The sequence below is a fragment of the Chroicocephalus ridibundus genome, chromosome 1 (genome assembly GCF_963924245.1).
Source record: "Chroicocephalus ridibundus chromosome 1, bChrRid1.1, whole genome shotgun sequence".
Classification (NCBI taxonomy): domain Eukaryota; kingdom Metazoa; phylum Chordata; class Aves; order Charadriiformes; family Laridae; genus Chroicocephalus; species Chroicocephalus ridibundus.
In genome coordinates this window covers 76161288-76182179 of record NC_086284.1, presented here as the reverse complement: position 1 = coordinate 76182179, position 20892 = coordinate 76161288, and the positions used below count along the sequence as shown (strand labels likewise).

At 35.8% G+C, this 20892-nt stretch overlaps 1 protein-coding gene across 2 annotated transcripts in view; it reads left to right on the top strand.

Annotated features, from left to right (window-relative positions):
- Positions 1-20892, top strand: part of HERC2 (HECT and RLD domain containing E3 ubiquitin protein ligase 2) — a 115994-nt gene that overhangs the window by 19898 nt on the left and 75204 nt on the right. The window contains exons 4-14 of one of the 2 annotated variants that reach the window (XM_063340263.1): positions 647-784; positions 11438-11657; positions 13279-13379; positions 14160-14301; positions 15093-15203; positions 15532-15703; positions 16312-16485; positions 17082-17270; positions 17925-18076; positions 18903-19060; positions 19518-19631. In XM_063340263.1, the coding sequence (XP_063196333.1) occupies positions 647-784; positions 11438-11657; positions 13279-13379; positions 14160-14301; positions 15093-15203; positions 15532-15703; positions 16312-16485; positions 17082-17270; positions 17925-18076; positions 18903-19060; positions 19518-19631 (1671 nt within the window). Of the gene's footprint in view, positions 1-646; positions 785-11437; positions 11658-13278; positions 13380-14159; positions 14317-15092; positions 15204-15531; positions 15704-16311; positions 16486-17081; positions 17271-17924; positions 18077-18902; positions 19061-19517; positions 19632-20892 lie in introns of both variants that reach the window. The other variant, XM_063340261.1, reaches the window with a different exon arrangement.

Sequence of the window (20892 nt, the reverse complement as noted above, 5' to 3'; positions counted from 1 at the left end):
CAGCCTTTGATTACAGAGATAAGTGACTAATGTCTGTGTTCTGTCTTTATGAAAGTAATCTCAAAAGGATTGCAAATGCTGTTTTGTTGTTTGGACAGAAAGTGGTGGTATTATTTACATGACTTGCTGGTAATTACTAAGATGCTAGACGCATTACAGATGTTGAAATATTGCTGCATAAAATTAGTGTAAATGTCAATATATAGCTCTCCTTGATTTTGAAATTAAGGCAATTGCTATCTTTTTTTCTGTGTTGGAATAGGAAAACAAGGAAATACTACAGAAATGCAGATAGTTAGGAGCAAAATCTGATTTAAAGTGCGTTCTTTGTGATACTGTTCATTGCAAATGCTTTGCGAGTCTTACATGATGGTGTTGATATCAAACGTTCATCCTCCCTAGGAGGTTACAGCAGTGTTTTCTGGATTCTAAGGTCACTGTCTTATGAAATGTAACATGAGAGCTAGCACCTGTGACAGTTAACATGGTAAAATACTACTTCCCTCCACCCTGTACTCTTAATGAAAGACAATATTGCTATAAACTTGTGGGCTGGGCATTTCACCTTTAAATTTCTAATCTAGAACTGAATTCAAGGGGGAAGTAGCTTAACTGATCTTTTCCCCCCTCTCCTTTTTTTCTTTAGATGACAGCACTGAATGCCAAACTGCATCAAAGAAAGAAGAACAAAACGACAAAGAAAAGAAAGATGAAGAAGAGACTCCGCTACCCACTTACAGGGCCAAATCGATTGTTGAGAGTTGGGTGTGGGGCAAACAACCAGGTATTACAGCTGTTTTGGTCGTTATCACTGAAGTGTTACATATTCTATATTGATCACTACTTTCATAGCATGAATCCAATGTACTTGGATCCAATGTACTTGCTGACAGATGCATCTGTTAAGTTAGCGGAATAAGTTGGATAAGTGGTTAACTGTGATTCAAGTTAAACGTTTACTATAATTACTTTCAGATTTAATTAGACTCATGACTTGAGGAGTCAATTTGCACCTTTCATGCTGCTTGAAGGAATGATAAACTGACTTGGAACGAATGCGGTTATACAGTGAAATGTTACGATGTCTTCAGGATATTTCTTTTCAGTTGCAGACAGTAAAAAGAAATTGCTTAGTTTCTGAAGCCTGAATTTTCTGCAGGCATTGAAGGCTTAATAGGTGATTTTTCTTTTTGACTTCATGGTCTGGTAGATAAGTTTGAGTGAATCATGGGAGTTAGTTCAATTAACTGTTTGTCCTGACCTTTGCTGACAGTAATCTCAACTATGATGGTTTGTGTGTTCACATCTTCATGTATGGCTGCATAAAACACTGATTTTGATATTGAAGCCATTTGAAGTTCGTGGATGTTTATTACTGCAGAGCAGCAATTCATTGTCTAAAGCTGTCCATGTTTAAAAATAGCGTATCAGAAGAAGCTTCGCTTCAGTGGTTTGTTTTACAGTCTTGGTGCATGATATTGCTTGGTTCAGATGTTGACATCTACAAATGCTCGAGAGATCTGTTGTGCCCCTTTCCCTTTCCCCTCACCCAGCAGCACTTGAAGATCCCTGAGAAAAGTATTGTCTCTTCAGTGCCAGAATCTGCATCTGTGTAGGCCTGTTTGCTAGGGGGGCTATTTGTTTCTGTTGAGCCACAGGTCAGCTGCTAGTCTGCTGTCCTCTGCTTTGTGCCAGCCAGCTTGCTCCCTTTTCTTAAGGACAGGAGGACAGATGGACTTGCTGTCACTCTAGTAATAGGACAGAATTTTGCAGTGTAGGAGGAATGAAAAGAATTGCCACTACAGTGGAAGGGACAGTGAGAATTGAATGTGTTGAAGAGATGTAAGCTGAAGGTCACATTACTTTTGCTTTGTATTTTTATTTAGTGTTTGTTGCTGAAGGGTAAAGTAAACTGTTTTACAAAAAGGTTATCTAAATGCCAAGTATTTTACCAAATTTCTCCCAGCTTACCAACGTGTTCAGGACAAGACCTGGCCTTTAAGCTCTCCCTCCAATTATTTCTTAAAAATTGAACAAACAGTTATTTAGAAAAGAGAAGTGTATGTATATTCGGAGTTTTCAGAAAAAAATAACTTACTCTTTTGTATTTACTTCTAGTGATTATATATAGTGTGGTTTATTGGCACACATATAGATACTTATTCTGGAAATTACTTATGAAGACTTATCTTACGAATTTGTCTCTGTTACCATTTGTGCTTGAAGTTTGCATCACCTAGCTCTGACATACAAATCATTAAACAATACTACAAACACACCCAGCTGTGACATACAAATCATTAAACAATACTACAAACACACTCAGCTCTGACATACAAATCATTAAACAATACTACAAACACACCTGCAGTTTATTTATAGAAGTGTTACAGGTGGCTTTTGTTCATGATTGTAGGTAACTTTTTGTTTTGTATATGTCAGAAGTGTAGCTAACAGCTGCCTTCTGAGCCATCCTAGTTTTTGTGGCTTGGTAATTAATTTGGAAAAAAAAAATAAATAGATAATCACTTAAATTTTGGTACTTTGTATAAAATGAGGAAAATGGTTTTAACCTTTTCTTCTGTCATCCTTCATAAAAATAAAATGAACCTTCGAACATTTGCCAGTCAAAAGCATGAAGGAACTTTCGAAAAGTAGAATTGTTTCTTAAATATATTGTTGCTGATCAAGTAAGAATTAAAGACTTACTATGTTTTCATTTGTGTTTAATATTCCTTTACAAGTAAGGTATAATTTGGAGATGTGAGCCTGGAGTTTTTTTACAAAAAGAGCTGAAGAGGCATTTAAAGTCTGTGTTTCAGGTCAATATCCTGAGCTTTTGCTACTGAGTTGAATGATTTACAGTCTTACATTGTGAAAATAGTATCTAGGCATTTGACGGTGTATATCTATGGTTTAGAAGTGTTGTAATACAATCTTATTTTGCCAAGAAGTGTGGAGGATCATGCTATTGGACTTCAACAGGCTAATACAGGTCAGTGGGCCTTGTGACATCCCTCCCCCTTGTGGACTGAGAGATCTTGAGAGTACACAAAAAAACCTGTTCATAAAATGTGTCGAGAAGCAGTACTTTTTGTCCCCTCCCAGTCCCCCGTTGTCTTGTCACCCTGGCACAAGTTCAGAGAAGCAAAATGTTTTCCCTAGTTCTAATTTGTGCTGAGATCACTACTCTGCCTGAACAGGGCAAAGAGGTCGTAGGGTTTTTTTGGAATGTTCTTATTATGCCAAGTACTGTAAAAATGTGTTAGATAGTAGTAAATACATGGGTAAGATATTATTTGACTTTAAGGTGTTTTTCTATTTCTTGCATCTTAGTGTTCATCCATTTCATATTTAACTCTTAACTGCTGTGTGTTGAAATATTCTGGCCTCTTTTTTGACATGAGTGCTTCTTTAAAACATCTTCCCCGCATCCCATTCCTATTAGGTTGTGTGTTTGTTCATTCACCAGTTCTTCTGAGTCTTCCCCAAAATCTTGTTTTACTACTTTCATCAGTTTTCTTTTCTGAAAATATTTGTCTTTAAGCATTTTGCATAATCTGGAGAGAAGTCTAGGTGTTCAGCCCTGGATATGGGGAGAAAAAGAGGAAACGCTTTGAAGCAGTTGTTCAAAATCAACAGAAAGTACAGCAGTATTTCATTTTCTTGGGCTTCTTTTTCTTAGTCATGATTTGCGTAAGGTTGGCTATATTGAGTCAAACCTAAGGACAGTCTAGTCCAATGTCCTAACTGCAACAGCATAAATAGCAATAGCCAAGTGAATAATTAGGTCCCATGTTTATGATTATCTGTAGCCTATAGACTTTGAGCCAGAGGTCATTTTATGGGGGAATGTGAATGTGTGTTTGGATTTCCCCCCACACCCCAGCCTTTATTTTGCTTGAGTATATATGTGCATGGCGTAACTTAATAGGGTTTAATATTTTTTGATGTTGATTTTTTTGTATTAATTTGCCTAGTCCCGTTCTGAACTTTTAGCATCCACAGCTATACATAGCAAGGAGCTTTGCAATTCAGCTATTTCTCACATGAATATTGCCTCCTCCTAGGCCTTGACTTGATTTTGGCATCTGTTAGTTTCACCTAATGCCCTGTTGTTCTTGTAGTGAAAGAGGTTGATCCTTACTTGCCTTCCCCAACACTGGTGAGGTGGCCTTTTTGTGTTTTAAGAATTCTGTCACAATCACTCCCCAGTTGTATCTTTCCCTCACTGAAGATCTTATTTCATGCAACTTCTTTGCACGCTGAAGCTATTCCAAATACTTAGCTCTTCTCTCTGTGTTGTGGTGTTTTTTTTTTTTCCCCTATATTTTTATGCCAGGGGAGGTGGGTTGGGAACTGTATATACTACTTCAGCTATAGTACCTCATGGGATTCATCAAATGATGTAACGATCTCTGTTTTTTGTTCTGTCTTGATACCCTGTTTTTCCAGCTGCTATGACCAATTCCTTCTTGGATCTACCCTGTTGTAGTACCAAGATCTCATTCCTGAGTTGAAGATTGTTTGGAGCCCATTTAACACGGAAAACTGGGATTTTGTTTCCATGGCTCATCAGTGTACATCTACTGTTTATTGCTCACTTAATTAATTGCCCGCATATCTTTATGTTTGGCTCTTATCTTTACTAATGTAGTACCAATGGACTTAATAACATAAATATTTGTCTCCATTTCCACACAATTTATGCATGTATGGAACAGCAGAGAAATTTACACGGGTTTCTGTGGGATTTGCTGTTGTTGTCACTCCTAAGTGTATACTGGCTATTTATTCATGTTTCTTGGTGCATTCTATATGTGTCTCTATCAGTGTTAAGGGTTCTAACCCTTAACATTTAATATATGTATCACTATTGGGTGTTTAGAAATGTCTTCAATACACCATGTCTTTGTAGATATAAAATCTGAAATGCAGTTTTCCCTTAAGATGAATACTGTTTCTTTTTTTTGTTGTTGTGTGGGGTTTTTTTGTAGTTGTTGGTTTTTGGTTCTGGGTTTGTGGTTTTTTTTTTGATTTTTTTTTTCTTTTTTTTTTTTTTTTTGTCTTGGGGAAACAGCACTAGCTAAATCTTTCTCAAAGCTTAAAACTGTAGAGCCAGCTCACTTTGATTGTGAGTACAGTTGAGTACTTATTTAATACCACTTGAGGTCAGGTAACTTAGAAAAAACCAGAAACAGTTCAATTGGTGCAACAACTATGTGTGTAAAAACTTTAAAAACTGTTAAATAGATTATGATTCAAATTCACTGTAATCTGATCTCATTTCGTATGTTTAAGATACTAAATATTGCATACTTACAGATGAAGCTACTTTAAATTCACCTTAATTGCTGTCTGACTAGAAAATGCTACTTTCTACTTGGAAGTTTCAGTAGGAATGCTACTGTTCTGTCTCCTCTGTAGGAAAAAAGATTAAATGAGGAAATAGTGCAAACATGCTTAAATGAATAAGCAATGTACAGTTGAAGTGGGAATATGATTTTCTTGTGTAATGTTTCTTGGTTTATATTAGCAGTGAATTAAACTATCGTGGTAGTGAATTGTTGTCATGCTGTAGCGCTTCTGGGGTTTCCTCCTGTATGAGTTGAGAGCTTGTTTACGGTAGTGGCATCTTGTTTTTCCCCACATTGTTAGTATAGCTGATTGTGCCAAGAAATGCCTTAGAGGCAGTACCTAAGGGGGCAGGTTAAAATGACCTATGTGAATTCAGTGAGATACTACTGAGATCCATGTCACTACCAACAGCAGTAGAATCTTTCTGTGTTTGCTTTGTGAGACAGAAGGAGACATGCAGAACTCCCTTTCTGTAAGGGCTATTAGTTACATGATTAAATCTAAATTTGTACTGTGTACAAAAGTAATTAAAAGCAGTCATGATACTGAAAAAAATGGTTTTAACCTCCTTTATAGTGACATTTTCTACTTGAATACCATTTCTTGATCAGTACTTTTAAGTTTAGATTTAGAAATACTGATAAAAGAATGTTCAGTCAAAGGATAAAATTTGACCTCTTCTGTTCAACATTTCTCAGAGCTCCTTTGTCCCTGTTTTTTCTTGTACTTTCTTGCCACTTGGAACAGACTTTAACTCACCTTCTCCTGCCAGCTTGACAGCTGTTGTCCAGCTCCAAGTATCTGTTTGGTCGCTGTTTATACTCTTATGGGGGGGCTGTGTGTGTATGTATATTTTTACAGACACAAAACTCAGTTCTTGCTATTTAGTTCTGTGTGTATTTGAGCATCAATTTAAACAGGTTTTGCGTGCAATGTAAAACTTTGAGAATTAAGCACCCAGCCACGTAATGAGGTGCATTCTAAATGTGCATGCAACTATTCATTATTTCTCCTGCTGAATACTAATGAGGTGAGGTCTGCTGATGATCATCGTTTGAATAGTGGAGCAGACAAAAGGAAGGTAAAAGCTAAGCGGCCTTTAGGAATTATACTTTTTGTTTGGTATAAGATAATTTTGGGAGCCTGTTTAGCTTGGTTTCTGGTGGAAATTATGTGTATGTGATTGCATTTTTGTCCACTTATTCTGTGGCGATGGCTTGCAGGCCCGTTAGATGCCTGTTAAGCCAAGCCAACTGCATCCTCTGTCGGCTCTTGATCCAGTGGAAATACCATGTGGTGGAAGGGGAAAGAGGAGACAAAATATAAGAACCTCTAGGAAATCAGAACACATTAGTCCTGCTGCTGACAGGAATCTGTGCTCATTATAACAGTAGATTCTTGTGAAATTCTGTTTGAAATGTGTTTTGAGTTTTTAGGTCTGAAATTTTTCCAAACTGTAACATCTGTATTTGCCTTTACTAAAACTTGTCACTCAACCAAAGTCCTTGAAACTTCTCAGTTTGAAGCCTGTGGTGTTCCATACAGGAGCTAATGAAATAAGTGTTAAAAAACAATTAAATATGTTAATTTTTTTTTTTTTGGAGTTGCTAAAGCAGGAGCAAACATGCCTTTGGACAGGCTACCTGTCTTAGGCTCATGTCAGGTTGGTGTTTTGGCTGTGGCTGAGATGGTTTAAGATGTTACTGTCTTCAGCTCCTTGTTTTGCCCCTCCTAGTTTTGCTGGCATACCTAAATAACATGTCACTCCTTAACTCTGTTCTGTCAAATGGTCTGGGTTATACACTACTGGTATCTTTTCCTTCTAATGCAGAGAACTTCTGGCAGGAAGAACTGAGAAGTGAAGACGTGTAGTTACGTTAGTTGTTGAGGGGAGGGAGGGATGTGATAAATTTTAAGACGGTAAAAACCTTACCTGTCTTCACTGCAGCCAAAAACATGTCTGACTGTAGCTGTCAGTTAACAAGTATTCTGCTAGTGGTAGCTTGAGGATTTAAACTTGTATGGTATGACTTTAACTTTTATGTTATAGGTAAATAATGTGTCTCCACCCTTGATACAATAACTGATAAAGAATAGCATTGCAAGGGATGGTTAGCATCAAGGGCTGGCATAGTGGCGTATGGACAGTTTTGTTTAAAGAGTTCCCTGTAACCTTCTCAAATGAAATTTGAATCGTTACTATTAATAAGCTATTCTCTCATTAGTGTACTTAGTTCATTGGTGTTGTTCAGACTTTAGGGTTTACAGAAATCAATTTCACTGGGTGGATTCCCAGATGTATTTAAAACTTTCTAAAGATGAACTTAATTTTTGTAAAGATCAATTTACTTATGGAATAAGAGAAGTCTTGAAATAAGGAAGTGTATAGATATATCTCAGTTAAAAACAGTATTAGTTTTAATAAAATAGGACAGTTCTTAGTTTAATTTTGAGATGTCTGAGTTACAGGACTACTGTAACCTTTTCCAGCCATTGCTACGCTTTGCATATGAACTTTCTTTTCCATTCTTGAAATAATAAAGTATGTATAAAACATTTAAGAGTGGTAGTATTTAATTTTGGTAGAAAACCTTCCTAAAATTGTAGCCATTTGAGAATGTGAAGGCAAGGTGAGAAGGGGGAGATAAAATATTATGACTAAATTCAGTAAACTTAAGTTTATGCTTCATGTAGGTTATTTTTATGTGGTTTGAATATTGGCGAGGCTAAATCATATTTTCCATTAGAAAAGAAAAATTTTGCATGCAGTGTTTAAGTATTTGAATATAATGTATTGTAACTGAACACTTCTTCATATTACTAGTTTCTGAATATACAGACTTTGTGATTTTTAGCACTAATCGCTTGAAAATTGAATTCTTGCAAGCCCTTTTTATTCATAAAAAGCGAAGACAGAATTGTAGTTGATTACTTTTCTAGCTTTTGTATTGCCTTAATTTGACTTTTTATTTGTTGACTTCATTGACAGGAGAGCAAAATAGCTTGCTTTTAAAATCCCTTACTTTTAAAAGGGCTATTGTGAGGTTTTGTTTTGCGAAACATTGCATAGTCCATGGAACTGTGGGCTGGTTTTGTATTAAACGAGAATTGAACCTTTGAGGTATTTAAGCCCTAGAGTAATCTTAATTTATTTTTTGGTCAAATGAGCCAGTTGTCCTATCAGATCATTGAATAGCATGTTGAGTATCTTAGAGGTTACCCTCAGTATGTATTGCTGAACCATTGGAAATTAATTAGTGTGCGTATAATACAATGGCTAGCTTTAAAACTGGTGCCACTTGATGTGCATACGTTTTATGTGCTTCTGTAGGATTCTGTTTTCTGTGCATTCAGAGTTCATACAGTAGTTTGCGTCACATATTACATCAGAACGGCTGGTATGCCAGTAACAGCAGTACTATGGTTAGATTGAAAGTGGTTTGCAAGGTATGCAGTTGACTTCTAGGGAAACTTTCTCATAAAGTAATTGCTGGAGGTGGTTTCTGCCCATCCAAAGTGTTTCTCTCCAGTAGTACCTATGATAAATGTTTAACAAGCGTATTATTTTGACATTAAGGGCTTTATCATCTAATTCTTCAACTCTCAGAAATAATTTTAGAGGTTGTCCACGTTTAGGTAAGTTGCCAGCCAGGAAGGAATGATGAATGCCGTAGTTCTGTATTACTTTATAGACTTCGGAGTCTGGCACCTAGCGCTTGATCGCTGTAGCACCAAACATAAACTCCGTCTTCCCCAAACGTAAGCATTAATTAAAGTGCCTTGTTTTTTCTTCATTGACTATTTCTTTACTTTTCCCATAGATACGTAAGACCATAATGTGGGGAATGAATCTGCAGAATGAAACCAGTTGCCAAAAAAGAACAATGTTAAGAAAAGCCGCTTTGTGAAGCAGAGAGTATGATCATTTCATTGTTGCATCCTGGTGGTATTTAGAGGTTGATAGGGCTTTAGTATTCAGGAAGGGAAGAAAAAAACCCTGTATTTTTATCTCTTCAGATGGTTTCTTTAGGGGAATCATGAAACTGGGATTTTAGTTTTGACCATATTCTGTTAAGATACTCTGAAATGCAGAAGCCATGTGCTGCAAGATGCTGTTTTGTATTTTTGCTTGCAAAATAAAGGTTAAGGCACATCTGAAATAACAGCAGCAGTCTCAGAACATGTAGTTTACGTTTTGTAGAAGTTTTTACTTTGGTGCAGAATACTTGTTAACTGACAAGTACAGTCAGATACGTTTTTACTTTACATTAAACCTTCTGAGTAAACTTCTATATGGCCATAATGTTAAGAGATATTATAAAAGCTGAACCAAACGTATCAAACGTGCCTTTGACAGGCAACTGTTTTATTTATGTGTTACTTTACATTGTGATCTGAAGTAGTTGTTTGTATGTAACTGTTTGTTGTACAACTTATGTAAGTTGTTTGTGTGTAACAAAAGTATGTACTGATACTCCACTGCGATACAGAATTCTTTGGGGAATTTTGTAGAACTAATATTAAGTGCAGAGTGGATTTTTTTATCATATTTCTTTTTGGTTTTGTAATATTTGTTCTTGTTTCAGTCAAGGTGATGTACCTTGGAAAAGGTATGAGTGGGTATAGTAGCTGCTATTGCTTTTGTCTTTTTAAGATCTAGACTGCAAGGAACACTTTTTAATCTATTCTTTCTTGTGGAAAAAATAAATTGTTCCTCATAGTCAGGTGGAAAGATGTAAATTGCCTCAAGGAAAGGAATCTTAACACATTATGAAATAGTGAAATGTGAGTAGCAATGTTGAAAACAGGCTGGGGTGATGGCTGGCAGCAAACCCTAAGTGACTGTGCAATGTGATCCGGTGGCACAGAAGGCCGCTTGAATTCTCTGCTGGGTACACAAAGATGCATTGCAGAGAGGGACGGAACTTTGAAATAGTTTATACATTTACTCTTGCAAAAAAGGTTATGCCACATGAGATATAATTTTCAACTCTAGAGACTACCTGCCATAAGTGTGTCTAAATTTCTATAGCTTGGAGGCAGCTGTTCCAAAAAATGTGTTGATTTTTTGGTTGTTTTTTTTTTAGGCTGTGTCCATCTTCTCACAAACATATATATATATATATATGTATGTATATGCAGACATACATCTTTTTTCATACCCCTTAGCGAGGTGTCAGTTAAAACAAAGGTAGCAGTCAGTCAACAAATGTGGTTGGCTTAAGGACGAGTACAGTAATTCAGTGCACCGCAGAACGGGGTGGCCTAGTGATCAGACTGTTAATAAAGGGACAGAACAGAACCCTTCTGAGAATGCACTTTGATGTTTTTCATAGGAATTAAAGCTACAGAGAACATAAAAATACACAATTTCCAAATTTTTATTTTAAAATTTTGTGGGCTTTTTTTTTTCGTTGTTGCTGACTCTGTACTTGTTACCATCTGTCACTAGATTTCTGGGACTGCTGACTGCTTTTTCTGCTTAGTGAAGAACTAATTCTCTTGTGTTGGTACATAAGTCAGATCTTTTATTTGCTAATAGTACTTTCAAGCGTCTTAAATTTCTGACATTATTTGTTTCAGAAGCTTAGCAGCTCTTGGCAGTGATCCTAGAGCTTCTGAGAGTAGTTTTATAACTTCTGAGAAACTTAAGATAAAGTGTATGAGTGCAAAATGTAAGCATACCCTTGTGGGGACTTGCAAGGTTGTTGCCTGCACTTAAGAGAAGTCTGACTCTGAGGTCTGATGATGATAAGCATTTACTGTCTAACTTGTTTTTTTGAGAAGTGTGAATATTTCCTATGACACTTTAATTTCAGACATGAAATATGAAGGTTCAGATGTGTTCACACAAAACCAGTTTTGATGTTAAACTTTGTCTAAACACCTGTTAAGTATGATTTTGATTAATGTTGTGGGTTAGAAATGTGCACATTAAATATGGAAACAGAGTTTCACTGGGTTTTAAGGTTCAGACTTCTGGTCAGTTCCGTTTTCAATCTGTTTTGATTTTTCCTGGTACTGTATATAACAAAGAAAGATGAACACCCATAAAATGATGTCTTTCTCCAATTCTCAGATGTGAATGAATTGAAGGAGTGCCTTCAAGTACTAGTGAAGGAACAGCAGACTCTGGCCACACAAACTGCTACAACAGCTCTTTCAGCTATGAGGCTAAAGCAGAGGCTAGTTATCCTGGAACGATATTTCATTGCACTGAACAGAACAGTTCTTCAGGAGAATGTCAAAGTTAAGTGGAAAAGCAGTAGTATTCCTCTGCCTGCTGTGGATAAGAAAAGGTAATGACACATGCATGAACAAGTTAATGCATTAGGAAAGTCATAGAAAGGTTATCAGCCTGTATGTGAGCACTTCATGTGATTTGTTCCTTCTTGTGAGACAGCAGCAGTAAAGAAACTCTTCTTACTTCTTAAGATGGTTTTCCATGGTGTTACCTGCCATGCAGTTTTCCTCCTTGGCTGATGCTTGCTTATAGTGTCACTGTTCATACTGGTGGGTTTTTATTGTAATACAGTGTTGCAGATATTATTCTTTGAGCTGTAAGTATACTTTTATTGAGGTAATCCTATTGTTCTACTCAGCTACAAAGTATGGAGAAGCTGATTTCAGAAGTGATGCTGATGGAGGATACGGAGTTCTAATAACATTAATATATTGTTTTGTCAATATTTTCTCAGTTAAGGTGCATAACAAATTTCAAAATACAAATACAGAAAAGTTGAACCGTTTTCCTTACTTGGATGAGAAATGCTGTAATGGTGCAATTTTTATGAAACTGTTTCCAGAGAACTAACTGAATAAGAAATCGTCTGATTACTTTCCATGTCTAGATAGATTTTTCTATTTTTAGGTGAATAAGCTATCAGATGAGGCATTAAAGAAGCTATTCAGTAGCTGAACAAGGTTGCTGTCTGACAGAACAAGCAATTCAGCCAGGGAAATTTTTATGTTAGATTGTCTCTAGCTTCAAAAATGAAAGGAGACAGTAAGTAGATATCATGACTAGTTATTATGGGATTAGAGTTCTGAAAATGATACCTTTCTCTGAATAGTCTGTTCTCTGATTTTTTTTTTTTCAGTTCTGATTAAAAAGAACGCTGATATATTTATCAGATTGCTAAAAATGCCAGTTTAAATCTTTTCTCTTTTTCAAAAGTCATAAGCAATTAATTTTCTTTTGATGTAAGATTAAAAAGAAAACAGAATTGTTGGTGTCTTTCTGAGAGGAAGCAGTAAGGAATCTCCTGTCATTAAGTACAAAGGAAAGCTTACTTAAATTAATGTGACTGTTTACATAAAAAGAAAAGTTAAGGCAAATGTATGCGAGTCCAGCGGATATTAATAAAATGTAAAGAGAGATTCGTAATATTGACACTTGAATGGAAAGCTAAGAAATGATAAAATTAATGTAAAGAATTACCAGTAATTAAAAATTCATTAAAAAGAATAGCTTATAAGCATAGCTTATGCAGTCCAAATTAACTGAAAGTATAAACTTCCTGAGTAAATAATGAGTACATGAAGTATCTCATGTCTGTATTTTGAATACACCATTATAATTTCACTCTGGGTAACTATAGGCACCTTTTTGATGGCAGTCAATTATGCCAGTCTGGTTTATTTTTTATCTGTGAAGGTTTGGGAGTTGAATTGATAGTTCTTTGAAGCAGCTGAAGCTGAATTTTGGTTGTTGACATTTTGATGTTGATCACCTTCATTCTCAAGAGGCAATTACAGTTCTTTACAAATAAAAATTGTGTAATTATATATGCATGCATATAGCTAAATTATAAAATTGTCAAATATTCAAGTTATACAAATAATTACTAACACATATATATTATTATTATTATTATTATATAAATTATATCGAGACAATGCATATATAATTTTATTTAGCCCAAGACCTGTAGGCAAAGGTGTAGAAGGACTTGCACGAGTCGGATCCCGAGCAGCACTTTCATTTGCATTTGCGTTCCTTCGTAGAGCCTGGAGGTCAGGTAGGTCTACTCTGTAGCGTATTGCATATATTTTTCATTAGAAGACAGATGATTCATTAAAAGCGTGTGTGTATTAAATATTTGCATAGAACTATACACTTACAAATGGCAGATTTGCATAATTGTGTTTTATGTTTATGTGGTATTATGCCCAACAATACTGTTGCTGATTGAAGCCATCCAAGCCAGTACCAATGCTGTGTTGTACTGGAATACTTTTATGTTTAGGAAGGCAAATTAAGATTTCATGAAGAGAATGTATGTTTAATGCTAGGTTTCAGAAAAGTTAGATTTATTCTTCAGACAGGGTTGATCCACTGTATTACTACATGATATTAGCAGTTTAGAAAAGGAGTTTGGAGCAGTAGTGTGAAGCTTGTGTTGAGTTTGTGTACTTGTCAGAGGTTGGCAGAATTGTCATCTGTGCCACCTTAACCTACCTATTTGTCTCAGTCTGTGCGATTTGTTCAGATGGCAGCTGTTTGGTTTGGTCTTTGTCCAGCCAGCCCTGGTAGTTCTTCTGATTTCTTCAGCAGATGCATGGTGGGATGAGCTGGTTTAAGAGTTGTCCCCTTTCTGAATGTATTTTTTGTGAAACAGATAGTTCTTCAAGAGTCTTGCAGTCAAAATATTAATGTGAACATTGAGAACTTTGTACATAATATTAAGTAACTTGTAAGCTTGAGGTTAAAAAAAAAATAAGCCGCAAAACATTGTATACAAAAATGTGTATAATTTTTGTAAAGATGGGAGTGTAACTAATATTACTGTGTTACTCAGGTGAAGATGCAGATCTGTGCAGTGAATTGTTACAGGAATCACTTGATGCACTACGAGCTCTACCAGAGGCATCCCTTTTTGATGAAGGGACTGTATCTTCTGTTTGGCTAGAAGTGGTGGAAAGAGCTACTAAATTCCTAAGGTCTGTTGTGACTGGGTAAGTTTCTTTTCTTGAGCATTGCTGAAGTAGCTGTTAAATAGCAAACTTGCATCTCTTAGCAGCTGATGGTATAAACAGAATAGTTTATGGAAAATTAAAAAGATTGCTTTCCTTTTCTAATGTTATACAAGCAAGCAAAAGATAGATGAACTGTTTCAATGATGCTCTTTAAATATGACCTAATTCCTTTAAGTGTTTAAGAAAAATCTGAATTTGAGTATTCTGCATCGCTGCATGTAGACTTACCTGAAGAATAGCGTTTTGCTAATGTAAACTGTATCCACATGAAGAGTGCTTTGCTAGTACAATATATGTGTAGACTTAATTGTACCTTTGTAGTATAGTACAATAATGCAGACTTCTGTGCATTATGAGGGAAAATGCACTCATGTTGGACTTTTCCCTGTTATTTAAGGAGGCTTAAAGTTACACTTTTACAATAGTTACCAGAAACTAATTGTCTTTTGAGTACTGGAACTACATCCTTATGGTGAATTTCATAAAGAATATTTGATTTTCACCTGTGAAAATTTTTTCATGTTCTTAACATATTTAATAGAGCTATGGAGTAGTTAGTGAAGCCTGGGGCAATTTTAAAGCCTAGTTGCTGCTCTTGCATGGAACATGGCAGCTTTTCTTCTCAGTTGCTTTCACCACCAATTTTATATTTTTCTGTAAGTGTAGTGTTTCTTGGTGTGTTGTAGATGCTTTTGTGAGCAAATATATATTGTTTCCAATTACTTGTTAGTTACTGTATATTATTTGTCTTTTAGAGATGTACATGGAGCTCCCAGTACTAAAGGGCCAGGAAACATTCCGTTGCAAGACCAGCACTTGGCACTTGCCATACTGCTAGAACTGGCAGTGCAGAGGGGTACACTAAGGTGAGAAGTGTGAGCTCTGTGATTTTTAACCGTCATTGTCTGTTGGCATGGCCTGAGCGGTGCCTGTCTTCAGTTTTCATGGGTTTGGGTTTAATGTAGTAATTGTTGTTCAAAGCATATGAACCTTTTCTGTAATGCAGTGGCGATCAAGCTCTTATGTTACCTAGGTTGCAAAATCCATTTGATATTTTGATAATCTGTTTAAAAGGGAAAGCCATGACATCTGATATTCTTAAACTTCAAAATGTAGAGATTGAATGGTGTGAATAACCTAAAATAATGTTTTTACGAATGCTTATTAATAGAACATGTAAACTTCCTCTTTCAGCCAAATGTTGTCTGCAGTTATGTTGTTGCTTCAGCTTTGGGATAATGGAACAAGAGAAACAGATAATGAGCGATCTGCACAGGGAACAAGTGCACCCCTTCTACCTTTGCTACAAAGATTTCAGAGCATAATATGTAATAAAGATGTGCCCAATACTGAGGAAGAGATTCAGGTACATACCCTTGGATTATTTGAAAGGGATATTATGTTGGTATCAAATGTCATTTGGCTTGCTAAAGTAACTATAAATTATCCAAACAAAATCTGGATTTCCTTTGGTAGTAGTGTTTTCCATGTAAGATGTATATACATCGCTGCTGTTTGGTTTTCATGTGTACATTTGAGTTTCTTGAGGTAGGAGGAATGTCATAGTATGGTTAGAGGTAAGCATTGTGTTCCAGAGTTAATGTTTTTGTAATAATTAACTTAGAGATGTGGCCAGTTAACTTTTCCGCACATTTAGATTGTTTTTATTTAGTTGTGTTTGAAGTTAATTGAACGATGACTCTTAGTGAATATTATTGAGGTTGATAAAAAATAGTAAATCAGTTTATTATGCTTGTAACTTTCTATTATATTCGCAATCTGACTACATTTTCTCAACATGTGTGTGCTGGAATTTTCCTCTATTGTAAGAAAAAGGATGTGCAGAGTTAATTTAGTTCTCTTAAACTTGTGCAGATACTCAGCGTGTCTAACATGTATTGTATAGCAGATGTATGTGTAGTGGCATAGGAATACCTTGAATATTCTTCTGACTGCTCTTTTTTTCCTTTCTAGCTCCTGACTTACCCTCTGAGTCCAAATGAAAGTTTTCTAAGGTATCTGACTTTACCACAGGACAACGAGCTAGCGATTGATCTGAGACAAACAGCTGTAGTGATCATGGCCCATTTAGATCGTCTAGCCACCCCATGTATGCCTCCGCAGTGTAGCTCTCCTACGTCTCATAAGGTAAATATTTGAAACATCAAATTTAGTAAGATGTTTTTCCTAAAAATGTAACTGATTTTCAGTTTGGAAGGAAAACAACTCCTAAGATTCTTGAAATTTCTTTTTGATTTTCACAAGTTAACATTGAGTTGCCTAGATTTGTCTTACTTTGGTATCTTTTATTACGTCAGTACCTTGGAGTACAATTCTATGGTGTGTGAACCTTTCACAACACTATGGCTAATTCTGCCATATTTTGAGCTGTTCCCTGTGTTTGTCAGAGTAAATACTCAAGACCTGACTTTATAAGTGTTGGGAGTCAGATGTATTTTTAAAAAAAAAAAAAAAAAGAAAATGTTAAAATTCCCAACTTGAAAAATCTCTGAACACTTACTGTAGATATTTATAGCTTATTCAGTAGCAGACTAAACGGAGTATGATTCATGCAAGTCTTTATTTTTCATATCTTCTAATAGGTAAGCTTTATTGACTACTGGCAGTAATGACTGTCACAGGTTTAAGTATATTTGGCATATAAAGGTTTAAAAAATAATCTCTATGCATTTACTGAATTCTGTATTTCAAAATTAGTACTTACAGAATTTCTTACTTTCTAGGGATCTCTGCAAGAAGTCATTGCTTGGGGTTTAATAGGTTGGAAATATTATGCTAATGTGAGTGGTCCAATTCAGTGTGAAGGACTTGCCAATCTTGGCGTTGTGCAGGTTGCCTGTGCAGAGAAACGTTTTCTAATATTATCTAGGAATGGACGAGTTTATACACAAGCGTACAACAGCGATACTCTGGTGAGTTTTTTTTATGTGTTTTTAAAAACATGTTCTCTTCTGTATTACTTCATAGCATAAGTCTACTCCTTTAACTATTTACAGTACCTTGGAAGAGTAGATGGAGAGATACTGAATGTTGTGAGCTTCTGTGTTGTTGTTTTTGAACTTTCAGAAATAGTGGTTTTGATATCTTGTACTGATTTGATGAAATGCATATGGTTTCTGTAACTTTTATGGGGCTAGAGGTTATGAACACAGCGATAATTACTTTTGCTGGCCTTAGTAAAAACTATAGAAATTGACAGATACAGAATGGATTTTACTTTGGTGATGTAACACTGTGTCCAAACTGTAGTTCCTCAAATAAACCTATACTGTACCAGAAACATTTGTTACTACGATTGCCTGTAAGATTAAGATAAACACCGTTTTCATATATAATGAAGACCTTATAAGCATGGGAACAAAACTTCCGAGCATTGTTTTTGTCAAACTCAAATAGTGGATTTGACCTTTTTTTTTTTTTTTCTTTAAACCTTCACTTCATTAATTTAAGTGCACAGTTTTAATAAAGCTTTAGGAAAACTGTATGTGGTTATTCTGTATATGGGCAAGTGATATTATAAATATAAGCAGTTTTTGTTAAGTGTATTGCTTTTGTTTTGTTCACAGGGACCGCAGCTGGTGCAAAGTCTAGCTTCCAGAAATATTGTGAAGATAGCAGCACATTCAGATGGGCATCATTATCTTGCTTTGTCAGCAAATGGTGAAGTCTTCTCTTGGGGTTGTGGAGACGGTGGAAGACTAGGCCATGGGGATACAGTGTATGTAATAAAAATAATCATAACATTTATTTGCCAGTGTTCTGAATTTGTAGTAAAAACTGTTTAGTTGTGTATACAAGCACATTCAGCATTTGACATCTGTCTCTGTTACTGAACAGAAATTGCATTCTCCCTGCATGTTTTCTCTGCCTGTAATATTGTCAGTTCTGTATTAATGCTACTTTCTGAAATACGTGTAGATAGAGGGTGTAGTAGTGGTTACACTGTTCTTAGGCTTTTTATTCACGGTTTCATGAGTCCACAACACGTTTTCTCTAGGAGCATTGACTCAGATGTTAGAGTGGAGTTGTCATTTCCTATGCAGTCATGTTACATATATCATTCCTTTTTTCCCCTGTGTTAAACAGTAACATTAGCGTCCTGCGTTTGTATAGGAGCAGTCTTCTACAGGGGTATTCTGTAGGGGTTGTACATCAACATATTTTAGAGAATTTAAATGTCTTCCCCCAGTGCTGCATTCCCTATAAAGCAAGGGAGTTAATACGCAAGGGTTAGTGGTGTCATTAAATGAATTGTTTGGTTATAGCAATTAAAGATAATATTTTTATTGTAGACAAGTCTTTTTAAAAATGCTGCATTAATTTAAGTGGAAATAGAAATCAAAGACATTCTTTCAGTGGTTTCTATGTTGTTGCAAGATCTGAACTTAATTTTTGGCTTATAGCACTATATATATCTCGCTACTTCAGACTAGTAATAAGGTTTGCAGGTAAAATTGAAGCCATTGTTTTCTAACAAGTATGCCACACCTTATCTACTCATCAGATCACCTTTTGTGAAATATGTCACCTTCTCTTTTAAATAGCCCTCTGGAGGAGCCGAAGATGATATCTGCTTTATCTGGAAAGCAAGCTGGGAAACACGTTGTTCATATTGCATGTGGAAGCACCTATAGTGCAGCCATTACTGCTGAAGGAGAGCTATACACATGGGGACGAGGAAACTATGGCAGGCTTGGTCATGGTATGTTACTTGATATCCTAAAGTAGTTGTTTGTCAAAGAACTGTTTAGTGCCCATCTCAAATGATCTTTTATCCAACTTACCTAAAGCTGATTATGTGGTTTCACATGAATTGAAATAATTATGGGAGGAATTGTCTTAAAAGCAGTAAATTTGTATGAGTTCTGTAAAAATAAGCAGTTGGATGGAGAAGATAAATCTACACTGTTCTCTTCCTTGTGAAGCAAAGACTATCTCGTGGGTTAAGTCCATATTAGATACCTAAGAAGCCATATGGGAGCTTAGTCATGATGTTCAAATCTGAAAACAAAACCAAACCAACATCCCCCCCTCCCAGCACCTCCCCCCCCCCAGCCCTGCCAAACATCCAAAAGCAAGCAAAAAAGCCCAAAAAACAAACAAAAGAATCTACCAGACCTTTCTGGTTTTGCTTCTCACAGAACTATTTTATTTTCAAGGTTCTAGTGAAGATCAGACCATCCCAATGCTGGTCACAGGGTTGAAAGGACTCAAAGTTATTGATGTGGCCTGTGGAAGTGGAGATGCTCAGACTCTTGCAGTTACTGAAAATGGTTAGTAGCAAAATATAACTTAACACTTTAAGTAAGCTTACCTTTTCTTCCTTTCCTTCTGAAGATATTTATACTGCAGATGTGCTTATTTCTAGTGGCTTGAATTCTGTAAGCATTTGAAGCTGAAATTCCTTCTGGGGAAATATATACGTGCATTTATACGTTCTTGCATATAATGTGTGCAGATGTATTTCCATGCATAGATCTGCAATATATTCATTATGAATATGCAAATATGTATTTCCATTTATGTTAACATTTACATGGGTATTTAAAATATATATAATATGCACACAAAATATTACATATATGTACATACGCATCCAAATTTTATGCATTATTATGTAAGTGCAAGTAGCTCATATTGACACAACAGCCAGAATTTTGGGTAGGAGAGTTGTCTTTGTTAATCTGTGGGAAGTGTCAAAGAGAGGCTGTATTGGAATCCTACTTCCCAGCATCCCTGAGCGAGGTGCCTAGGGTGAGACAGATTCGAAATCTGAATTTCACTGTGTGAAGTTAAGCATCAGAGTCATCGCTTAGGAAGCAGATAGCTCTTGGAAGCCAGTTGTTCTTTTAAAATATAGCTGGTTATGGTGATGTGCAGTATTTAAAAGCTGAAAGGTTTGCTCATCCAGGAAATGGAAACATGAATTGAATTTTTTTTTTTTCTCTTGGTCTCCTTCTTTCGTGCTTCCCTTGCTTATCATAGGACATCAGAGACTAGCTCATGCAAGCAGGGAGCATAAATGCATCAGAGTGTAAAACAAGACTTTCTTTTTGGGTGTGCATGTGTTTACCATTCTTGAACCATAATTTTATTGGGTGCAGAATGACTTGACTACTTCTAAGTTCCTAAATTAGGGCTTTGATTTAGTGTATTTCAAAAGAATATGATAGACAATAGCACTCGTAATTTAATTTTGTGAAATGGTTGAATGACAAGAACTGAAAATTAAGAAAACAGGTTTTACAGACAATTTGGCCATTTGATGTAGAAAAAGATTTTGCATGTTCTTATAAATAACACCTTAAATAAAAGAAGGCTGTTTTTAACTAAAGATCATACTACGGTCTTGATTTGAAGTAGATCTTACGCTTCATGTGTTTTTAAGGACTTTCTGTACACTGATGAATTTTCAGTGCATGTTATGTGTTACGCTTTTTATGTTTAATTTTAGCAGCATGTAAACTTCTCAGATCTTTCTCTTCCTTCTTACTGTCATGAACTATTGAAAATTCATTAATAACTGCTATTCTT